This window comes from Equus przewalskii, chromosome 11, assembly GCF_037783145.1.
Source record: "Equus przewalskii isolate Varuska chromosome 11, EquPr2, whole genome shotgun sequence".
Taxonomy (NCBI): domain Eukaryota; kingdom Metazoa; phylum Chordata; class Mammalia; order Perissodactyla; family Equidae; genus Equus; species Equus przewalskii.
The window spans coordinates 1,162,274-1,179,340 of NC_091841.1; the positions used below are offsets into that span (position 1 = coordinate 1,162,274).

Sequence of the window (17,067 nt, forward strand, 5' to 3'; positions counted from 1 at the left end):
GAAAAGGTCGATCCTGACCTGCTCCTCACTTCCTCTGTTTCTGTGATTCTTCACAGGCATGAGTAATACGGGGCATGATCCTGACTCAGCTGTTACCTAACTGTGAGTTCTGGGCTCCCGGAGGCCCTTCTGTAAAAGGGCATCCCACTCAATGGGTTTTCATGGGGGATGCGGCAAGATCACAGGTGAAAGAAATGTAAGGTGCTGGACAAAGGTCAAGCCTGTTATTTCAGCTGCAGAGGTGTGGAAACAGAGGCCAAAGCATCCACCTACTGCCCTACCTGGCAAAGGACAGATTCCGACCGTGAGGTGGGGTAAGGACCAACCTAAGGATCAGTGGCGAAGTGTCTCTGGCTTGTTTCGGAACCTTAGGTGTTTATGCATCCCAGGAATGTCTTGGCAGTGATTGCCTTGGTTCCATTCTCAAATTGGAGACAGGTGGGTGGGACACAGGTGCAACCTCTTCTGAGCAATTGTCATCAGCAGAGATTGTCCTCTGGGGGCGGCTCTGCGGCAAGTAGGGCTTGGTATTGCTAGTCTCAGAAAACTGCCTGCCTGTCTTTCAACTCCGTCCTCCTGTGGGTTCATCTGTAGCCTCTCAGACTTCTCCTGTGAAACCCTCACTTGGGTGCCACCCACGGAAGGAATCCCCTAGCCTGAGATCCCTCCCTTTTACATTTACTCATCGCAGCGGGCCTTGGGAACCCTGCTGGAAATGAGGGCTGCTGAGGGTTGAATGGTGTCCCAAAGGTCTGGGTGCCCCCGAATGCTGCCTCTACTCATCGAGAACAACTTGAAATTCTCTGCCACGGTAGAAAAGGAGGAAGGTTCCTCCACGGTGCCAAGGGATTTCAAATTAAATTTCTGGAAGTAAACATTTTGTGTGGTGGGATCGTTTGCCTGACATTCATGGAGCCCCAGCCACGGGCAAGGCTCCAGGGAGACGAATGCCCGCGAGCGCAGTGTGACGGGAGAGACAGCGACAGCAGCTCATGATCAGGAATACGATCCAGGTGCCGGGGGAACCTCAAAGCTTGGCGGCTCTTCCAGGCGGGGGTGGAGGAGTCCGGTAAAGCTTTCTGGAGGAAACAGAACAACTCCACATTGTTCCTCTAACACTTCGGGCTGGGGTTGCATTTCTCAGGCATTCAAGGAAAAAAAATAAGTTTTCATTTCCCAAGCTTGCTTTGTTTCATCTTTACCAGTCCCCTCGGCTTCAATAAAACAGTCAAGGAGAAGGGAAGCTGCCTCCTCCCCCAGACTGCCCAGGCTCGGAAACTGATTCCACAGCCACAGCGGTTCAACTAAGCCTTGCTCCTGCGGTTGGTCATCTCAGTGGAAACCATCTTCAACCTCCTTGCTGCAGGAATCCTACAACTAAGAGAATAGTTTTCATCCTGCTGGAGACGCAGCTGCAAATGAGATTGTTGGGACTTGCCTCCGCTGATAAATAATAATTCAGAAAAGGCCTCAGCAACTATTTTTTGCCTAGAAGTCCTTAGAGAGCAGCAGTACCGACACACTGCCCATTACTAATAAACTTCGCAGAAGCCTTTTAATTGAGCCCCACTCACACTATCCCATTACCTCTTCTTTTTTTAATCACACTTACTGCTAAGAGTAAACCCCTGTGTGTTTACTTGTCTCCTCCACTGGTCTGTAAGCTTCGCGAGAGGGAGACCCTCCTCCTTCACCACGGAATCCACGGCACTTTCACAGCAGCGGCACAGGGTCCACACGCCACAGATACTTGTTGAATGAATTGCTGCTATTTATTGAGCATTTACTATGTGCTAAGATCTTTAAGCCTACGATCTCACCTAGCCCTCATGAGTTAGGTGCCTTCCACCCTCATTTTACATATGACAAGTTGAGGCTTAGAATCATTAAGGCCACTCATCTAAACGGCAGAGGGGAGCTTCAGACCCGCACTGTGATTCCAAAGTGTGTGCTACCACAACAATAGAGCCACTCCCACACACATGGTTACTGCTCTGGAGTAAGAATATTCTCACCAAAATCCCATCATTTAACCCCAAATCTCAAACTAAAGAGGATCTTCTCAAATGCCATGGACGCGCACGAAAGCTTAGAAAAATGGCCAAGAAGAAAGCCAGAAGAGCTCAGCATCAAACTCACACACAGGCACTGGAGAGAGAGAAGGAGACGGGGGAGGGAGAGGACAGAAGTGTCTGTTTTTCTGCCAGCTCCGTGTTTATAAACACTACTCTATTAAATCGGTTTCTCTGCCTCCCATAAGGAAGACACGGAGATATCATCTCTTAAAGACATTGCCCTGGGAACAGGGACATCAACACCAAGTGAGCAAGCGCTATATGACTCCTGCCGCTCTAGAAGGCTGAGATCATGTTTTATAAACACTTCAGAACTTTTATCGTTTATCTTGGGCTGAGCGAAACCATGTTTGCCCAGCACTCTGAGTAATGGACGGGAATAGATGGACGAGGGCCCTTAAGTTCCTAGTTGGGAGACATTAAAAGTTTAAGAGCCCTGTACAGCTGAGTCAAATGCATGTGCTCATGCTGCATAATCAGCAGGCATAACAACAACAAAGATATAATTTAAAGGGAAGACCAGCAGGATGGGAATACAAACCAGGACTCTCCCTCCCCTGTGTAGCCATTTCCCACGTAGTCTTCAGCTGTGTCAATGGCACCCTTGGTGGCCGAGGGATTACTTTAGTATAACAAAGGTTTGGATGTCTCCACTTCTTTCCTAAGTAGTGTATGCTTCCCTCTGAAGTCACTTTTCAGGCATAAGTAATTCATTGCTCCTCTACTAAACATTCATTTCACTTTGTCTAAAGAGACTTAATCCATCAGCCTCCTTATTGTTTACTGAGGCCACTCTCAGGTTTTCATGTATAAAAAATGAGCATCCACATTACTAAGTGGAAGTGAATGGTCACCTCCCCGGGAGACCAAGGAAGTAACAGAGGGAGACGCCTGCGCTGAACAGCCCGGGAGCTTTGCTGTGTGTCACACAGAGTCCCGCTGTCTTGACTACCAAGGCTTAAGAAGGGTCATCTGGGGCAAGGGAGGGCCGTAGGGAAGAGGTCAAATCACGGGGTCGTAAACCCACCCTTTAAAGAAAATCCCAAGGAGTGATGACCCTGGATAAGAAACAGCCCTTTGTGATAAGTCCCTTAGTGGAAGACACGTGTGTTCTAGCAATTTATGGCCCCTCTGCATTTTCGGGGGACCCTAGAGAGAGTTGCCCTTATACCAGTCTCGGTTTGCAGCTGGAAAATGAGGAGGAGCGCTTCCCTGCTGGGCCGCGCTCTGCAGGAACTGCACGCCTCTGCTTTTTTTGGAAGCTGCTGTTCCACCTTTATTCTAGTCTGGTTTATAGGGTCTGGGCCTCAGCCTTCTCTCCTAGGAGGCTTTCCTCCTTGGAGTTCAGTCTGGGCCTCCCCTCAGCCAAAAGTTCAGAGCTCTTCCCGGGTTATGACAAGGATGGAAACCCCCTGCCCTGCGCTTCCTCTCCCCGAGAGCTGTGTTCCCCGTGTTGATGCCACAAACCTGGAGGCAAAGTACAATTATCAGCTGTGATGTCACCAACTGAGTTTCTGGACTGACCTCAACTCTGACTTATGAGGAGGAAAATTAAAAGGCAAATGCTCTTCCATTCCAGGCATCTCCTCCGGCAGTGCCAGAATTAAAAGCAAAACCAACACAAGTCAGAGGCGGCCGCACTGGTACATACAGACTAACCTCAGAATGAAGCCTAAGATGTCAACCCTTCTCCTTGGAAATTGGACTAATGAAAAGGAAGTCGTTTCCTTTACCTCTGGTGGCCAAAAGCTTGAACTCTGGAGCCAGCCTGGGTTCAAATTCCACTTCTGTCACTTAACACCTGTGTAATCTTGGGCAAATTCCTTACCGGCGGGGGACCTGCGTTTCCCCATCTGTATCATGGGGATAATACTGTAGGTATAACCCTCCACCCTATAGGGTTTCTAAGATTACTTAAGTTGACAGATAAATTGTTTAAAACAGTCACTGACACATTAACTGCTCATTTTAAACTTTAGCTATTATGATTATGTTAAACCAGGTTTAAATGACTCCCTGCCTGCCTGTCCAGTACCCACCTGGCCTCTTCCACTGACTACTTGTTTGTCATTGACAGCCCTCAGGATGGCCTTCCAACCAGATTGCAAGGATGTCTAGCCATGGCACCATTCTACATAATTTAGGGTTTGCTGACTCCTGACACTGGAGTCTGGTAGGTAGTTTGCTGTTGAACGCATGTCACACCCTAACCTTTCAGGGAGAAGGTCAAGTGCTTCCGTTCTTCTGCCCTTTACACTGAAGCCATGTCATCCTTCAGAGAAACGGTTCCTTTCCCAGACTTGCTGCCAGGCAGCTGCCCATCCCCCACACCTCTGCCCCACAATGTGGTTTACCCACTCATCGTTTCTTTCAGCAAAGCCCACAGGTTCTGCATTTCATACCACAGAGGGTTTTAATCAGTTGCTCACTCGGTTGGTGACCCCTTGTAAAGTCAGCTCCTGGGAGCCGGCATGCGGTTCCCTTTCCGCCCTGGGCACACAGAGTTAAGAACGCACCACTACCTTTGCGTCTTCCAAAAGAGGGCCTGAAGAGCATCTTTCAACACAGCAAAGCCCAAGGATGTCAGCACCAGGTCCTGGGCTTCCTGCTCCCTTCCTCTCATCCCACTTATCCCACCACCGGCCTTCGAGTTTGGACTCTCCAGCTATCGGGCTGCAGAGGACCAGGGGCAAAACCACCAACAGTCTACCCTGCTGTCCCAGAAAGAGGCCAGCTACAGACCCCAGTCAAGCAAGGCAAAGAGGGGCAGGGCAGTGAGCTTCACTCCACGACAGGTTCAGGAACGGCTTGGTCAAGAGGCTCAATGAGCGAGCAACTCCCAGTGCCAACGCCACGCAGAACAGGAGGGAGCAGACCAACCGCAACTTCACCCACCAAAGTCAGCCGCCAGAAGAACAATCTAGGGCACGAGCCATTTAATGAACTCCTCCACCCACAAACCGAACGCTTTCTCCCAGGTCCTGGCACACCCACCAGCTTCGTCCTAGGAAATGAACCCCTCTGGGTAGCCCAGGGCGGGATTCCTCTCCCACCCCGTCCATGGGTCGGGGCCCCGGGCGCTTACCATTGGCGTTCTTGCCGCAGATGAGATGCTCATAGGGCTGCAGGACGCCCCAGAGCTCGGCGTCGTTGTTGACGACCATCTCCAGGACCTCGGGGGACACCTCCCCGCCTCCTGCCCCTCCGCCGTCGGGGCTCTGGCTGGCCAGCACCCTGGCCCGGATCTCCTCCACCAGGTTTTCCATGCAGGCCGTCAGCGAGATGGCCGCGTACTCGTGGATGCGCACGGAGATGCGGGTGTCCACCATCCAGCGGAAGAAGCGGCCCACGGAGAAGGTGAGGCCGCAGCGCGCCGACTTGCCCCGGCGCAGCCCGTCGCCGGCGCTCATGCTGTACAGCGACAGCGCCTTGACCGCCGCCAGCGAGCAGCTCTCGGCCAGCGCCCAGCTGTGCACCAGGCGCACGGCGCTCTGCACCTCGAAGCGGGTGCACTTGGCGTGCAGGACGCTCAGGCGCTGCGCCTCGCGGGCCACGCGGATCAGCGCCCTGCGGAGCAGCCCCGCCAGGCGCCTCGCCGCCTCCGCCGAGAACGGGGGCAGCCGCCGGCCGCCGGCGCCCTTGCGAAGCACCCGGGCCACGTCGCCCTCGCTCCAGGGGAACTCCTCCAGCTCGGGGAGGCGCGGGCAGCGCGCGAAGAGGTCGGCCACCTCGGGGTCCTCGGGCAGCACCGTGCTCACCGTGTCCCAGCTGTTGTGGCGGCTGTTCATGGAGCCGGAGTAGCACCACCAGGCCGCCCCGCGGTGCTGCTGCGCCGAGGAGTGGAGCGCCTGCGAGTTGGACTTGGAGGACGAGAGGCTGAGCGAGCGGCACGAGTCCCCGGCCCCATACCCGGAGTCCAAGGTCAAGTCCTCCAGCGTCTTCAAAGTGGAGCTGTACGTCCCGGCCATGGGGAGCCTGCGCGGGGCGGCGTCGCCGAGCGCGGGGTGCTCACAGCTCCATGCTCCCTTCCCCAGGTGGGCAGAAACCGGCGCTGGCTCCCGGGCGCCCTCCCGCCTCCCGGCGCCGCATCGCCCGCCCGGCGGCCGCGGGAAGGTGGGCGAGCCTGGCGGCGGCCGGGGCCCCGCGTCCCGGCGCGAAGCTGCCCCGGGCACGGCCCCGCCGCTCCCCCTCGGCGCGCCCCCTCGTCCGCCCCGAGCTCGCGCCCGCAGAGCGCCTGTGCTCCGCCGAGGAGTCCCGAGCGAGCGGGCGGCGGCGGCCGGGGTAGGCGGCTCCGGGCCCTGCGCGCGCCCCGCCGGCGAGGAGGCGCTCGGAAACTTCTGCGCGGCGCCGGCCGCCCGCCCGCCCGCGCAGCTGCGGCCCCCGCCACCGGCGACATGCAAATAACTCGGGCGGCCCACCAATCGGCTGCCGCGACGGCCGGGGGCTGCACCAATCATCTCCCAGAGGGGCGGCCACTATGCAGATTTCACTCCGCCGCGGGCGAAACCCCGTGGTGGCGGAGGCGGGGCCGGCGGTGGAGGAGGGGCGGGAGCGGGCGAGCCGGGAGCGGGGCGCAGAGGCCGGGGAGGGAGGCGTGGACATGTCGGGCCCGGGGCGTCACCGTGCGCTGCCCCTTCCCGCCGTCCAGGCTTTGGGCGTTCGCAGCCCCCCTTCCCAGCCGTCTGCAGCCCAACACCCACACTGGCGTGTCGAGGGTGGGTCCGGGGGTGGGGGCACACCAGCGAGCCGAGGGGGCCCAAGCCGGGCGCTCCACCCTCTCCTGGACTTTCCGTCCAGCCCCTCCCGTTCTCCGAGAGGAAACTCCAGTGTGTTTGGAGGGAGGAGGGACGCCCCTGCTTGCTTCTTTGCTCACATCCAAGGCCGGTTTTCTCTACGTTGCTATCTAGGCTCCCATCAGAACGGAATTTCTTCTTAACCTGGAATCTGATAAATGGACGGGCTCCAGGAGGCCTGTGATCCCCCTGCCCTTGAAATTCCACACGCAGTTTTCGGAGTATTACTCTGGGCCGAGGGCTCTAACTGATCAGATTGTCAGGAGTCCGTGACTTCCCTGGTACATCTACAGGACACCGCGTGCTGTCAGGTGGATCCTTTCTGTCCGAGGGTGCGTGTGCGTGCGTACGCAGGGTTACTACGGGAAGAACGCCAGGTTGAGAAATGTCCCCAGCACTGGCCTGCGCTCGCTACACCTGGCCGAACGCGCCTCCTAACGGTGGATCCACTGACAAGCCTCATGCCCCCTCGGGACTCGGTTTCCTCCGGGGCAGAATGAGCGCTGACCTTCGCCCGGCGCCGCTGTAAACTGTCTCAGGGCGTGTGTCCAGAGGCCATCGGTCACAGCGCTATTGGTTCCAGCAGATCCACGCCCAGTCCGCTTCGCCCGCTGTGTTCTGCAACTATCCACACACGTGCGCGAACGCGAACGCGCCCCTCCAGCGGAGCCGCAGGATCAAGGAGGACATTGTGCCCGCGTTGCCCCGGACTCGGCCGGCCGCTGGGGTCCGCGCTCCTGAATGCCTCCTTTGTACTGTATCTTACACAGTTCTGACCTTGGGCCGTGAGCTGGACACGAACCAGAAATGTCTGGTTTATCTCTTTCCTTCTTAAATTATTGGCCCTTTCCCTGTGAAACTTTTTCTTTGGCGGTTTGGCTTACTTTTTCCTTTCTGAGGGTCTTTGTTTATACAATATCGCCGCCTCTTGGTTAGAACTGAGAACGGAGTCAAGGATGAAAGTAACATGAAAAACACAAGTTCGAGAGACCAAATTAACAGAGGACAAAAGATGTGGCTACATCTCGTAGAAGTGAGATAAGAAGTCAAAGTAGGTAATGAGGTTCAGCTTGTCGACAGTGCGAAAACAAATTTGATGCAACTTAAAACTTACTGGGGGAAATATACTATTAAGGCAAATGTCGCCCTCTAATGGATGTTTAGAGGAAATAAATTACCCCCAACTTTTTTTCTTTCTATTTTTTTGTTTTTACTGTGCGCGCTCTTAAAAAGTAACGAAAATTACTTACCTGGAAGTTTACGACAGGGAACTTACTGAATGGAAAGGTTATCTGAGAAACTGTCTGGAGCGCTTCTTCGGGCAAAAGAGCAGGTGGATTTATCTTAATATATTCAAGTTCCTTGATGACTTAGAGCGTAAAGATAAATATGCTTACAGCCCAATTTGAGAATCCTGTCGATGTTAAACTACACCACGAGGATTTGTGCGGCAAAATTCAGCCATGGGAATTGCTACTGGCAAACAACTGAGTTTCACTAATAAATTACAAGGGAAGAAAGATGGGAAGGAAACCCATACCTAAAGGGCGTAGGAAACCTAAAAGAGAATTAAGAGACATATCCACCAATCACGACATGTGGAATTTATTTGGAATTTGATTTTTTAAAAAGATCAACAAAGATTTGACCTTATGAAACAATCAGAAATCAGGAACACTGCCTGGAGATTTGCTATTACGAAATCATTGCTACTTTTTTGATGTGGTAACCGAAGTGCGGTTGTGTTTACTAAATGTTCTTATCTTTTAGAGACACATACTGAAATAAGTGTTTTTTAATCTTCTCTATAAAAAAAGGAAGAAAAATCTTTATGGAAGCGTTTGGTAAAGGGGTAGAAAGTTATGGAAGATGATTTAGACTGTAGATCTCTTGCCTTTCATACATTCCCCAACGTCTTCTCTAGTCCTCGTACGAACTGGAGGTAGAAAGTAAACCCATAGTGTTTCTGTGTTTGTGTTTTGTGTGGTGGGGGAAGGAAAAGGAGGCAGACGGATACAGAGGACAAGATACATTGAGTCATCTTAGAAATGAACCAACAGGCTGATTTCAGTCAATCTTTTGGGAAGTTGGCAAGTGGGGTTAAGTATAAAACTTTGAGTCAAGGAAAGAAATAACAGTTTCTTATATCTGTGTGTGTGAGTGTTTAATGAAGACAATCGGGTAGTAATGTGTTTAATCTTAGGAATTCACATTATGTTAGAAGAAGAGAAAGTGTCATCCCAACTTAGGCCTAGCCTGAGTTTCTTTGAAGAAAAACAACTGACATGTAGCTGGCCAAGTTAAAAATAACATGATGAAACCACAGCAAATATTGGGAGAATTCCCAGTGGAATGAGCAATCAAAAAACACATCTGGAATTGCCCATGCAAAAACTATGTGAGAGAGGAGCTTGCAATAAAATTTAGAAATGTCACCTTGGGCAAGGTCTCATATTTGCTTGTACAGTTTCTTACAAAATCAAAAATGACCTGGAAATTAGGGGACCGAAGACGCTAGAATTTATCTTGAAAGTGAAGGGTTTAATAATCCCAACTGTTTAAGTACAAACAAAACTCTCTTATGAGAAGGGTAGGTGATGGCCTTGACTTTGAAGAGTGGCCAAGTTCTAATTTAGTCTGTGGATCATTTTTGGTACCTTCTCTCGACAACACTTATTGAACACCTCCTGGGGCCAGAACTGAGCTAGACACCGTGAAGGTGCATTAGATAAGGTCCCAGCCATAAGAAAACGCTTGGCCAATGTATAGAGACACACATATGAGTCTAACTATCCTGCAACCAGGCTGTGCAGGGTAGGTCAGTGGTTACTGACCCAGGGCCATTGCCAGTTTTCCGACTTGCCGCACAGGTTGATGCCTTCAGAGGAGGAATGATACAAACACAGGGAGGAAAATACTCTGCGAAACGTGAGAGCTGAGAAAGGTGCTGTGGGTAGGCAGTGTGCTGTGGTGAGCAGAACAGCTTTGGAGCTGAAAACCAAGCACAACACTCAGTTGTGGACAAAGGAACTGATGGTGTGGAAGCTGGGAAATAATCCTTCCGTTCTGTTAGCCCATTCCTGACACGTGTTGTTTCCTGGGCCTCATGACTACAGAGACACACAGGTCATTAGAAACAAAGAGCCCCCGAGATAACTAAGGGAAAAAAAAATACACTTCCCCAAAGCATTTTCTGCAGAATAGTTAGTCTCATGAGGTGGTCTGTGAAAACACACTTCAGGGGTTAAGTCTGGGAAATTTTGCATTCTGTTTGTCCCTCTGGTATATTCATGATCACAATCTTTCCTTTAAGGCTGTTTATATTTCTCTTAACCTAGTGTATCCCAGGCTTAACTGGCAGAGAACTCTGCCCACCCACAGGGCTGCTGTAAAGTAACTGGGACTTTTAATCTAACTGGAAGCAGAAAGGCCATCTTTTGTGTGTCTGCTCAGGCAGTGGCGGTAGGGCAGGACCCCTGGAAGAATTCCAGGTAAATCCCGGAACAGGGCAAGTTTCGCCATGTGACTCCTGCACAACCCTGGAGCTTGGTGCTTCTGTTGGACACAAACCTGATTCCAAAGGTAGACCTAACCATGGGGCTTTGATCCACAGCGAAGGGAGGTGGAGCGGGTCCGGTGCGGGCACAGGGGAAAAGGTTCACAGAGCAAACACGATGGGGGAGGGGCCCTCCCAGAGGGAGTCTGCCTATTCGGCAGTTGGTATCACAGATTTGTTAACTGGTATTAGAGAAGAAGCCATCAGGAGCCTAGGGGTTAAGGGCAACAATTTCAAGGGGTGGGCTGGAACTGAAAACTACAGAGCTAAATTAAAACCATAGGACAGAAAACCCAGGGTCTATTGCCAAATCTGCACTGCCAGGTGTTCTCCACACCACGTATCAGTTAGCTGCAGTTGTGCTTATCTATCCTAGTGCAGGACATCTAGAGTTAAATATGACATTCAACTCGGCCATCCTTAGCAAATGCTCATCTTTTAAGACGCATTTGGCATTCTTATTACAACTTAAAGTCCCAGCCCACTTTCTTAGAGGTCCTGATGCAGTAAGCCTGGAGGGTAATCCAGACGAGAGTATTTGAAACAAGCATTTCCAGATGATTCTTATCAGGCAAATTCGGGGACTAAGGCATTTGTCTCTTAAACCTCAAAGCACATGAGGACTTGTTTAAAAATACTAATTCTCGAGCCCCTGCAGAGATTCTAATTCGATTGGCCTGAGGCCTATGAGTCTTCGTTTTTAACTAGAGGGTCTCAAGTGACTCAAGTGCAAGGGGTCCAGGAAACTTGCTCATCAATATTCGAGTCCCGGAAGGTCAGAAGTCTCCAGCAGGTGGCATGCTTGTTCATTTTGCTAAAAACTTGCAGCTGAAAAGTCTAATGCTTTACTAAATGAGCTGGATTTTTAAAAAAGTTTTAAATCACCCAAGTGGATAGATCTTGGACCAAATAGCTATTCCTACTGTTGAATTCTTTCCAAAATTTGAAGATGTCTCTGCCTTCCCTTAAGCAAGGATGCTCAGTACTAGGGGTGATTGTAGACGGCCCCAGGCATGGGGAGGGCTGCATTGCAGATTGGACTGGAGGAAATGATCTTCAGAGTTGAGACAGTGGTCTAAAGCCTTTTTTTTTCCCTTAAGATTGGCCCTGAGCTAGCATCTGTTGCCTATCTTCCTCTTTTTTTTTTTTTTCTCTCCAAAGCCCCAGTACATAGTTGTATATCCTAGTTGTGTCATTCTAGTTTTTCTATGTGGGAGACTGCCACATGAGCGCTGTGTAGGTCTGCTCCTGAACTGGTGAGCCCCGGGCTGCTGAAATGGAGCATGGGAACTCAACCACTTGGCCCCCAGGCTGGCCCCTTTTTAGCCTTTTTAATGCTGAATTAATTTGAAGACAATTAAGGCTCCAAATATGGTGGGAATGTCTTAATTTAGCACCAAGGGTTAAAAATTGAACCCTACTTTAGTTCTTTTTGAAAGCTCTCCAAAGCAAAGTAAGAAATCAACTTGGCATTGGAGACGTTAGAGGACATTAGGATGACCCTATATTAGAATGCTGGAGCACAGAGCATTCTCTTGACTCAATTTGGTCTGTAAACCAGGATCAGACACCTGATTAGTAACAGGGATTAATAATCAAGATTTGGGGACTTCCAGTTGAATGATCTTAGTTGTACACTCTTAAAAAGCTTTATTACTGAAAATTCCAAACATAAACAAAAACAGAATTTTATTATAAACCCCCATATACTCATTACCCAGCTTGAATATGATCAATTCATGGTCAACCTTGTTTACACTGTGACCTCTTTCCATCTTCAGGACTTTTTAAAGCAAATCTCAGACATCATATCATTTAGTAATGTCCCTCTAAGTCTTTGTCTGCTGGGCTATCTGACTCAGTGGTTTGGGGCAGTCCTAACGGGAGCATCTTTAATTTGAGTCCTGCTAGTTTCACATTAATATGCCCCAGAGTTACACAATACAGCCCCTGTTTACCAAGAAGACACTTGCAAACGTGGGCTCTTCTTCAGATTTTGGGGTTCAGGGTGCACTTGACTAGGTATTCATTTCCTTTAATACGTGAAAATCACCATGTTATCAGTATGCACAATTACAATTAGTCTGATTTCTTAATTTCTGAATTGAAACCTATACACCCCAAACTTTTATCTAGGGGCTGTCTATAGGATGTTGAACAGGGTAGCTCCAATAATTATTTTCCCTGTGTATGGTTTTTGGTTTTTAAATCATCATCACCCCCAAAAAAGTTAGAAAAGAGGTGCTTTTAATGTTTATATTAGGAATCTAGAATAGCAACTCTATTTTTAGTATTTACATCTTTTTCTATGTTTAAAATTTGTATTTGGAAAACTAAAATGAAAATAAATACCAACCATAAACCCACCTAACAAAGTCTACAAAGTAGGAAGTGAAAGCCCTTTGTTTATTCCTTTAGGCTCATGCTCCTTAACAGTTGGGCCTTCCAGAATTTTCCTGCAAGCTTAACAGACATATATCTCTTTCTACACACACACACACACACACACACACACACACACACACACTACTTTTTTCTTTTTACAGAGATGGGTTTATGCTATACATGTGTTCTGCAAGTTATCATGTGAAAAGATACCGTCTTTCCAAATTAGTAATAGATTTTCCTGCAGTCTTCTTAATGACTGGACAGTATTCTACAGTATGGTGTCCCACCAGGTCTGCAGCTGGCCATTTATCCAGGCACTTGTCTTCTTTCTTCCTCCATTCCTTCCCCCCTCCCTCCCTCCCTTCTTCTCTTTCTTTCTTTCTTCCTTTGCTGTGCAAACAATGCTGTGATAAACTTTCTTGTACGTGAATCTTTTTCTATCCATTCAATTATTCTATATGATAGATTCCTAGAGGTGGGATTATGGGTCGCAGGGTGTGCTCTTAATTTTTTTTAAAGGTATGTCACCAAATTTTCCCCTAAAATGTTATATCAGTCTACATGCTGCCTTCTCCAATCCTAGGTCCCTTGCAAGGGTCAGCAGAGTTCCTCCTCCTGGCTTCTCAGGATGCTTTGCCTAGTAGTCTGGTCCATTCTAATTGGTAACTCACTCACCACTTAGTGTTTCTGTCTGTTTCATATATGACTTCTTAGAACAACGTACTTTGTTAGAGATTTCTAGAGAACAAACTTTGTGGCCTCTCCCCCAGGCTCCCCTTGCACTTTCCCTGACTCAGACCCGGATCCGCCATCTCTCCAGGAAGCCCTGGTTCCTGCTTTCGGGTCCTCTGGAGTCGCCTCCTCCATGAAGCTTTTCATAACCCACCCCAGCCCCCACCCCTTCATCCCACTTCTGCTGTGGTCATCCGTCGTCACAGTGCAATGTAATTGTTGTTTGCTTGTCTGATTTTTCAGTTTTACCAAAGGCACCTTGAAGGCAGAGATTTTGTTTCATTTAACTGTGTATCCCCAGTTTCCACCTAGCACAGTCTCATGGAAAGCATTTGATATTTTTGTTGAATGGACGAATGAATGACATTGATCACAGATGCCCAATAATGTGATTGAATTGTTTCCTGCTTGTGTGTCTTCCTTCTAGCTACGTTGCCTCTTTTTGAAGCCGGGAATCCTGTTTCACATCTCTTGCTTCACACCCTTTTTCCTCCAGAGTCTAGCACAGCTTAAACCCAGAATAGGCACCAAGAAATGTTGGTTGCATTAAACGCAGCTGACTTACCCTGAGTTACACAGCACTCGTTACTCAAAACAGAGAACTCTGTCACCCTGCAGGCTACATGCATTTTGCTTATTAAGATTGTTTGGCAAATGATTTGTAAATTCTCACAAAACACTGCAATTTAGAACACTCTCCCTTCAAAACAAAGAAGATTCAAGATCAGGTAGATTTAGCTAGTAAGAAACCAGGATTGCAATAAGATACATCATTTAGGTCAGCAATGGGGGAAAAGTAACCCCAAATACTTAGTCCACAACAGAAGAATAACTTAATGAAGCAGTTCTCCCCATTCCTTCCAACCCCACTATGAAAGCTGTGTTTTCCAGGGAGCAGAAGAAATACAATCACTATTCAGTATGCTGGCTCATTGCTAATGTGACAACTATATAAAGCAATGATTCAGATTGTGGCTGTCTTAACGTCCATTCCAGCACTTTACTGACAAGAGTAAATGTCATTTGACTCATCCACTCCTCCAGGAGTCTGAAGTTACAACCTGATTTTGAAATTCTTCAGGAGCAATTGTAGTAATAATGCTGATTAAGCAACTCTGTTTTGGTGTCATTGGCTTTTTTTAGAGTAGTTTTAGGTTCACAGAAAAATTGAGAGTAAGGTACAGAGTTTTCCCGTATACACCCTGCCCCCACATACACATAGCCTCCCCCATTATCAACATCCCTCCCCACAGTGGTACATTTGTTATAACTGATGAGCCTGCATTGACAGATCATTATCACCCAGAGTCCATGGTTTACGTTAAGCTTCACTCTTGGTGTTGTACATTCTAAATGTATGGAAAAATGTATAATAGCATGTATCCACAGTTACAGTATCATACAGAATAGTTTCATTGCCCTAAAAATCCTCTGTGCTCTGCCCATTCATCCCTCCCTCCCCTCCACCCCCAGCAACCACGGATCTTTTTACTGTCTTCATAGTTTTGTCTTTTCCTGAATGTTATATAGTTGGAATTCATTTGCCTTTTCAAAGTGTTGAAGAGAGGAATACAACTGGCTCTTGCTCAGACTTAGACAGTCTGGAAACTGGTGACCTAAGGGGACCTGGTGGAACTCTTGGGGTATAATCTTGGGGACCATGTCTTTTAGTTCTCTGTGTTCTGATTCCTGGGTTCTTTCTCATATTTGGTAACTGAGGCCCTAGGTTAATCTAGTGATACTGTAGGTGCCCTGGAAACCTCAAGAACACTTACCACAGGTGGCCTGGCCCCTTGTTTCTCATTGAAGAACTCTCCCATCTCCTCATTCTGCTTCTCATTTTCTTTGAATAAGAATATAAGTCCCAGAAAGAAAGTCACTCTTTTTTTGAGCAGAGTTAACATGCTGACAGTAAGCTTGGAGTTGACCAAGATGACATACAAGTTTGTAGCAGAAAATATACCCATGGTTTTGGCAAGCCACAGCTAAGTGTAGCCCAAGCAGAACCTTGCCAAGGGTGCAGTTAGATAGTTTGAGATACTAACATCGATATCTGAAAAAGCAACAACAACAAAAACAAGTGGGGAGGTAGTGTACAAATTGTCCCCGGCAGCCTGCCAATCAGGCTTCAGGAAGACGCTACATGTCAGAACTAGTCATCCGTCTGTGTTTTGCAGCAAGGTGGTACCCTCTAACCCGCTGCAGGGGAAAAGCCATTAACCTTGGGCACATGTCCCTTTGATCAGTTTAATCTATGGCAGCTAAAACTAACACCTAAGACCACAAAAAGCAACTGAGCCGGGAGATCTCTCCCACAGCCATTGTCTCTAGATCTGACTACAGGCCATGCATTTCAAATGTCGTATGATTTCCCTTCCTGGCGTGTGTGGTAGGGAAATAGGAATGAGCAGAGATGTTCAGCAACAAGAAAGTCCGTGGCAGCTGTTGGGGAGGAAGAGCTATTCTTACCCTCTGGGTCCTTCCGGCTGATCTAAGAATTAAGTTGACATGAGACAGAATGCCAGGAGAAAATCAAACAAAGTTTAATAACATGTATACATGAGAGAAACCCAGGAAAACTGAGTAATTCACCAAAATGGCAGAAGTCACTACGTTAAATGCCATCTTCAGCTAAGGACAAAGGAGGATGTTGGGGATAGTGGTTTGGGACTTCAAAGAGGAAGGAAAGCAATTTACATGGAGATGGAAAAGCAAATATTTGATAAAGAAATGTTTGCTGGGACATCCATTGGCAATGAGACCCAAGAGAGAACTCTGAGAGATGGGCTTTCCAGGTTACTTCCTGTCCACCTCCCCTACAGCTGTCTATGGTGACGGTTCCTTCCTGGGACAGGCCTCGATCTTAAGTTCTTTTAGGCAGTTAGGGGGAAGGTCAAAGTTTCTTACTGAGGCTTTTGTTCCCCAAAATAATCATGCCAGAGAGACACATTTTGGAGTGGAAACTGATCCTCCACACAGTATTGTTAGTGATTGTAAAAAGAAACAATGTAAATATCTAACAATAGCAGATTGCTAAAAGAAACAATAGAATATCCATAGAGTAGAATAATATGTACCCATTTAAAATGATGCTGTAGAAATATATCTTTTAGATTGAAATATGTTCATGATACATTAACTGAAAAAAGCAGATTACAAAACATATATGTTTTGATCTCACTTTTGTGAAAAAAAGAAAAAGAAACAACTTATGAAAGGGCTAAAAGTGGCTCATGGTAGATAAAGTAGATAGGATTACAGTTTAAAAGTATATTTTTGGGGCCAACCCTGTGGCTGAGTGGTTAAGTTCATCCGCTCTGCTTCATCGGCCTGGGGTTTCCTGGTTCCAATCCTGGGCATGTGGACATGGCAGCGCTCATCAGGCCATGTTGAGGCGGTGTCCCACATGCCACAACTAGAAGGGCCCACAACTAAACATAGAACTATGTACTGGGGGGATTTGGGGAGAAAAAGCAAAAAAAAAAAAAAAAAAAAGAAGAAGAAGAAGATTGGCAACAGTTGT

At 48.3% G+C, this 17,067-nt stretch overlaps 1 protein-coding gene across 2 annotated transcripts in view; it reads right to left on the minus strand.

Annotated features, from left to right (window-relative positions):
• Window positions 1–6,441, minus strand: part of ABTB2 (ankyrin repeat and BTB domain containing 2) — a 164,198-nt gene extending 157,757 nt beyond the window's left edge. Inside the window, exon 1 of one of the 2 annotated variants that reach the window (XM_070564714.1) lies at window positions 5,161–6,441. In XM_070564714.1, the coding sequence (XP_070420815.1) occupies window positions 5,161–6,043 (883 nt within the window). In that variant the 5' untranslated portion in view covers window positions 6,044–6,441. The remainder of the gene's footprint in view (window positions 1–5,160) is intronic. The other variant, XM_070564713.1, reaches the window with a different exon arrangement.
• Window positions 6,442–17,067: the final 10,626 nt, after the last annotated feature.